Source organism: Rhagoletis zephyria, unplaced genomic scaffold (genome assembly GCF_001687245.7).
Source record: "Rhagoletis zephyria isolate East Lansing unplaced genomic scaffold, Rhagoletis_zephyria_1.1 Rzeph_scaffold_17312, whole genome shotgun sequence".
Lineage (NCBI taxonomy): Eukaryota > Metazoa > Arthropoda > Insecta > Diptera > Tephritidae > Rhagoletis > Rhagoletis zephyria.
The window spans coordinates 3,710-10,990 of NW_016174373.1; the positions used below are offsets into that span (position 1 = coordinate 3,710).

At 36.3% G+C, this 7,281-nt stretch overlaps 1 protein-coding gene across 1 annotated transcript; it reads left to right on the forward strand.

Moving 5' to 3' along the window:
- Positions 1 to 206: 206 nt before the first annotated feature.
- On the forward strand, positions 207 to 6,881 carry LOC108379776 (uncharacterized). Its single transcript, XM_017636126.1, has 3 exons — positions 207 to 388; positions 680 to 816; positions 6,773 to 6,881. Exons 1-3 carry the CDS (start codon positions 329 to 331, stop codon positions 6,879 to 6,881), a joined length of 306 nt encoding a protein of 101 aa, XP_017491615.1. The 5' UTR covers positions 207 to 328.
- The last annotated feature ends 400 nt before the right edge of the window (positions 6,882 to 7,281 follow it).

The following is a 7,281-nucleotide window of genomic DNA, read 5'->3' on the forward strand; positions in this document are numbered from 1 at the left end:
GATTAATCTAAAAACGATAAATATGCATAAATGTTATGGACATATCTATCTACATAAATACACACAAATGTATGACTATGTAGATATGAATGTATATGTAATCATTATAAATGCTTCTTATTAAATATAAATTAAAATAAAAGCAATTAACTAAAAAGCTACACATCCATATTCAATATAAACCACGTTGTTGTTAAGCTTATTTTCTCACCATGCCATCACACTTCTCTGCTATTCCACAGGTGCCTGCATAATTAGTCGATTCGCGTCATGGCTGTCGACGATTTGGGTATCACTGCAAGCGGTCTTGGCGGTGGCCTACATTGGCATGTTCATCTTCAACACCCTGCCATTTCGGGAGTGTGTGGGCAATGTGAAGTTGGCGCTGGTAAGTTGTTGTTTGTTGCAGTGTTTGTTTTTTTTGTTATTATGTATTGGCATGTTGCTGGCATGCTGTTGTTGTTGTTGTTTGTTGCTGCTGCTGCCGTGACTAATTGTGCGAATAGTAAAACGTTTGTGGCTGCAGCAATAATTGATTTACTACGAGTAAATCGCTTAGATATTTATTTATTGGATTTTTATTACGGTTATATGTACTCGTTTGTGGTTAATGATTTTTTGTTTCCATTTTCTTTTTTTTCGTTCTTTGATTTTTTTTTTCTTCTATAAAATCAATTAGAATGGCTACACAGTGATCGGCAACAGCGGTCAAGAATGTTTGCAGCGCACCTTTTTAACACCATTCTGGGAGAATCCAATGTACTTTGGCATGTTGGCTGTTGGATTGATCGGCCTTTGGATTGTGGTGATGTTGTGGTTAGTACTGCAAACTATTTATAATACAAAATGCAGATGTTATTAATTAATAGTTTAACTGTATCACTTGTGCTATACATTTTGGATTGAAGGTCAGCTATACAAGTTTGTAGATAGGGTCATTTACACTTGCTAGTAACTACGAAGGCTTTGTCGAAGGTTAAAGAAAGCATCCTTAATAAGATCTCCTTTGTTTGAAAAAAAATGCGCTTATTTGTTTCAAATATTCTCTTATTAAAATATTTAAAAAAAATATTATTTCAAATATTCTCTTATTAAAATAAGTGTAAATACGCGTGCTGAGATCAGTACTTATAGTAAAAAGTATTGAGTAAATACTAGGCTTGTGAAGCTTTTGAACTGAAGAGCGAAAGAGTCAGCGCTTTTAGTTGAACTAGTTCATTAGTTTGTTCATTGAAGTGAACTAAAGTTTTCTGTGCCAACACTTCAATAAAAATGGATCTCGTTTTTCGTTTGAAAGGGCATAGAGAAACAACTGATTGGAATTCACGCTAAGAAGACATTTGTTTTCATTGAATTTCCAATGTTTTACATCGTTTAGTGCAATTTGTATAAAAGACTAATAATCTGAGTTGAGTTTTTGGGATTTGTTGTCTAATAAAAGACTTTCGCGATGCAAAGCGAAGCGCAAGTTGGTCAAGAAGACAAGAAAATGAAATCCAGGCACTGCCGAGGTTCCATAAGCTTTGCCGATGGCTCTCATGGTCATTTGAATCGCCATATATCCTTTCGTGATTTTGGATAAAGACGAATGAATGAAGACGAGATTCGTTTTCACAGGCTTTTATTCAACTTGCTCTGTATGTATGTATGTAAGTATGTTTGTTGGGGGCAAATCTTGCAATCAATTTTTGACCATCTTCCCGTTGACCTGGATACGATAGGTGGCGCGGGAGTCGAGATATTTAAAAAACCCGTATTTATAGTCCGATTCTGTTCATATTTAGAAGGTATATTAACTACATGAAAAGAAATAACTTCACCAAAAATTTTGCCGATAGTTGGCGCACGAGGCGATATATTTGGCAAACCATTTCGATTTCGTTCATATTTAGAAAGACTGCTTTAAAAATATTTGTTTTTACTATAAACTTATTTACTTTGCAGATTTCTTCAATCTTTTATATGTATATGTTATGAAACATACATCTTTGTTATTGTGTAACTCAGCTTCTACTAGCGATGTAGTTCAATTAGGTGAACTATACTTCAATAAGATGAACGAAATAAGATTCAGAAGAACTAGTTCATTAAGATGAAGGAACTAGAAGAGAACTAATCTTTAAAGTGAACTAAAAAATCCAACTCAAGTAAATACCGTCCATTGTAATACCTTCGTGGCCCTTTTTAACTATTTTAGAGTTCAGATGCCAGGCTCTAAATATATTTCATTCAAAATGCTCTTTTATAATTGTAGCAAAGGCGAAACAGTTGTACAAAAAGTGTTCCGAAAGCTCATCTTCTTCAAAACCGGGATAGTAAATGTGGTTTTCATCCAAGCCGATCACATTCAAGTTTTCAAACTTTGGGCCCTATACTCATCAGTGCGTGCCCTCCTCTCAGCTTAAAAAGCAACCTCTCGAAATCTCACATTATAATATCGCCTCAGCGAAGGTAATGGTGGGTACCATACTGGGGACTTGTGCTTCTAGATTACAGGTGGGCATCAGCTTGCCCGCGGGCAAAGCTCTTTCAAGCTTTGAATCACCGGCCTGTATTCCTTCCACCAACGTTCTAGATCAATTATGGCCACTTCATAGGCACGCGTGTCAAAGCTTTCGCAGGCCAACACTATTCTAGATCTTTGCCTCACCCCACTCACTCCCATGCTTCTGTCAGCACACGACGATTGGATTGCCAAGTGTGACCAGCAGATTTCACATGGCAAAAATATAGCACATATATCACAAATAATCGTTTATAATTCCTCTGTAGTGCTCATATTGGCCAAAATGGCGTTTTCAGCAGCATTTCCAAGGAAAAATGAGCAAATGATGCCACCGCTCCAAACTGTCACTCTCTCCTCGACGATCACGTACGGGCTTTCCAATCCCCAGTGTTGGTTGTTAGTGTAACCACCGAGATGAAAATGCGCTTGGTCAGAAAATATGGCTTTCGAGCAAAATCGTTGTCGATTTCGTTGGCATTATTTCTCGACGTTTTTCAAGCATAAAGCGATTAATTTAATTTCGCGGAGATATTATATTTACCTTCTACCAAGTTTTGTAGCGAGAGTGTCAAAATAACATATGATTAAAAACAAAACCTGCAGTAATCACGCAGGCCTTTCTCAAAGTCAATTCCTGAGAAAATTTGCCAGATCCTATTTCAATGTTTATTTCGGAGCCATCTGTGAAATAAAGTTATCATACATTTCTGGCGATTCTCTCTAAAGTTGAAGTATGGTCCCTGTTAATTGTTTGACGACTGTTAAAGGCCCTGGCTTCAGAGCGCTTTTAGCTGCGGCCCTTGTCGTGTGTGTCTCTATCGCCGCTTTAGTCGGGTGTCTTATATTGTTTCGTGAATAGAACTAGTTTAGTTTTGGAGGAATTAAATCCCACACCGTTCCTATTTGCACACCTTACCAGATCGTTAAATGTCGATTGTAGTAGCTCACTGACTGTCGAAGTGAACTTCGGGTCGAAATACCACTAGGCTTTCTGCATGCGAAACTATGTACTCTAATGACATTTGAAGTGTTAAGAAGCAATAACTCATGTTTAGGAGATGGTAGTTACTACACCCTGAGAGCCTGAGGGTTACGTCGTGTAGCCGTTTTCTTTGCTTTAGGTTATATCTTATGAAAACAAATATCCCTTTTCAGTACTCATTAGTGTAGAAGGGTTCTTCGGTAGTTGTAGTGATTTTTTACTTCGCTATTTAAAATCTTTTTTTTTTTTTTTCAAAATTTGCCCTTCAAATGTAACTCTCATGAATTTTAGTTGCCTTTGATTAATAATATAAAATTAGCTCTAAAGCACATGGTGATGAACAAAATATAATAATTAGGCACAAATGTAAATTTATGTTTATAATTTGGTTCTCGGTTACATGTCAAAATATGTACATACNTAAAAAAAAAAAATTATATTTATTTTAAGCTCTAAAGCTTTCGCACCTTTCCGCATTGGATTACACGAAACAGCAAATTCACCTATGTATATACATTAGGGTGGCCCTTAAATGTACTAACAAACTTTGACATCAGATTTCCTAAACCTCAACCCCTACGTCGATGCTACTGTAGTCAAAGATTGGTCCCGATTGGAGACGGTTAGGGCGTGTCGTACAGTGGGAAAAGTTCAGATTCCTCTATAGAGACTAAAAAAATTAAAATTAACATTTTTTCTTCTAATACCTAACATCGATACTCCCATAGTCGAAGATATCACATAAAAATTTTGGTCCCGATTGAAGTCTGTTAAGGCGTGTCCCACAGGGATCAATGTTCAGATTACCCTAGGAAGACGTCTTAACCAACTCCAATCAAACCAAAATTTATACGTGATATCCTCGACTTTAGTAGTATCGATTTAGGGTATTAAATGAAAATTTTTATTTTTTTTTTAAATTTCGATTGTGTCGATAGAGGCATCTGGTCATGGTCACCTTTGTGACACGCCTTAACCGTCTCCAATCGAGACTAAAATTTATATGTGATATCTGTGACCATGGTATAACCGATTGAGGGGGTGAGACTAAAAAAATCGTTCATTTAATTTTTAAGGCCCACCTTAATATATATACATACATATGTATGTATATATATGTATGTTTGTAAATATCATTTACATATTTTGGTAAATGAATATCCGCATAATTATTATTAATTCGGTGTTCCCAGCTAATAAATTTATAATATTCTTCAATTCCGCAACTATTATTTTCATTTCAAATTCTTCTATAGATTCATTTTTTTCGCACGCATGCGAACAAAGGATTTGTCGCTATGTCATTTGTTTTTTAACTTTAGTTATTGTTTTATGTATTTGACTGATAATTTTTTATTTTGCTAGTCAAATGAAATACGAAACTATGCTTTTATCTAATTCACAAGCAAGCAAATATATATTTACATACAGAAATGTTGTATTATTAATAGCATTTTAATTACAAACTTGTTTGGAATTCTTGTTTGGCATAAATTTATGTCTTAAACTGACATCATGAGCCATAATTCGTTGACAAGTAACAAAAAGATGAAATTATTTATTGAAAACATAGAACAAAATTTCTTGTGCGCATACATATGTAAGTGTGTATGTACATGTGTTTGTATTTACAACAATAGGGTGTAATATTTTTTCGATTTCGAAATTCCAATAGCGCAGAGAATATGCCAAACATGATCGCATTGAACCATGATCGCTTTCCGATCGGATAATATTTACAGCCGCCACAAGATATGTTTTTTTTAACTTTTTTAGTATAATAAAGTGCAAGTCTTAACCTGCTAGAAATCGCGTTGTTTCTTGCCAATTTTTTTGCTTACAGTGCCACGCAATTTTCCATACACATTATGTATGACAAATTTTTTATATGGAGGAAAGTGCACTACGTCAAAAAAAAGAATAAAAAATGTAAAAAATTAACACGATGTCTTCAAAACTTGAAACTAGCAGTTTATTATAATAAAAAAGTATAAATAAACAAAAATTGTAGAGACTTTTCGAAACTCTAAGGCTCGAAATCGAAAAACTAATTTTTTTTTTAGCTATACCCTAATGTATATTTTTGGCGAAATACGGTACACCTAGCCTGTAAGTTTGGTCTGTGTTTTGACCTAAGGAACCTAAAAAGTGTTTTGCTGTTGGATTGCGACAATCCTTGCCGAAGTGAAGTTAAAGTTTTGGCTACGAATTCATAACAAATTTACGATAACACTGCTAATCTCACATACAAAAATATGACTTGTTTATTTTTAACGAATATTATGAAAAATATAAAAAAAGACTTGAATTGCAATTTCGAAGAAGATATCGATCAATATGCCAATCATGGTGTCGATAATATTTTTTAATATCAATTTCGGTATCGAAATGTGGTGGTTAATATCGATAAATATATTGTTAATAGTGTCAGCAGGTGTCAGTAATTGATGCTGCCTCCACTGGAACCATCCAGTTTGCGCCTCTAGATACCCTGCCTAATAATGAGATCGGTTCAGTTGAAATCTTGCAGGTATTAAATAGCAATAAAACTAATTTAAATGTGAATTGAATAACTCAGTGTGAGAGCAGGACCAGGATGAATGTATTTGCATAAAAATGTATTAAAGCAAAAATGTTTTGGGTAGGCGTCGGAGCCAATGATAACCATCAGTTACCACCTCTGCATGGTTGTAAGTCATGCAGAGTCCCTACGGCTTGTATTGCTGTGGCTTTGCCGCTTAAACTCTGTAAGAGTTTTTGGGGGTGTGCGTCAAGCGGAGTGTTGAGCACCGGTTATTTATTTAAGTTCAAAAATTGGGTAGGCGCTGTGGCCAATGGTAGCTCTTGTACCACCTCTGTATGCCGAAGGCAATGATGCATCAAGCAAGTTTGTTGAGCATGATTTGGAGTGCCAGCAACTAACTACTTTAGTAGGTTTTGTTCTGCGGAAGTTGAGAAGTGCATTAAAAAATGCATACCCAATGAAGAACGAACGAATTATTTTTAAGCACAAGTGCGTGTGTTTATTCGCTGCACTTGGTTTTGAGCGGGAGTGCAATATACAAGTGCGTGTGTGTGTTCGCTGTTCTTTGTTTATGCGGGAAATGCATAAGCCGCTTAAACATCAATTCAGTCGAAACTTTTCTAGAACCTTCTTTTATTTCTGAAAGGTATACAAATATTATTAGAATTAATTTCCACATAAGTATTTAAACAAAGCATACCTTTTTGAAGTTTATTCCTTTCTTAACACTAACAATACTTTTTCTCTTTTTCCTTCTCAGCACCCACAATGGCCGCATTTTGCGCCGCAGTCTCTTCATCTTCGGCATACTAGGCTTTCTGCTGCTATGCTGCCNTTGGTGGACTCCAACATTTGGTTCAACGCGTTAATGCAGGTACTCTTCGCCACGAATTGCGGTTTTGGCGCTCTACCAGCTGTCACCGGCAAATTCCTCTACAAAGGTGATGCCGTACGCACTTCGATCGTGTACCTTTGCTTCAATTTGCTCATCAATGCAATAGCCGTCACACTCTTTATGGTACAGTTTGATCTCTCTGCCAATAGCGGCTCCATGATTGAGGAACTCAAACCACAAACCGCTGTCTACGATCGCATCTTGTACGATCGGCCAAGCAATGAGCTCATCGCACGCATCATACCCGTACTAATCTTTGCTTTGATCGTGATTTCCGCCATCATCGCTATCACGGTCGCCATCTACACAGTCACACGGTTGGTGCCACGCCATCCCAACTACGTCATCAGCTTGGTGGCGCTTGTCATGACCAT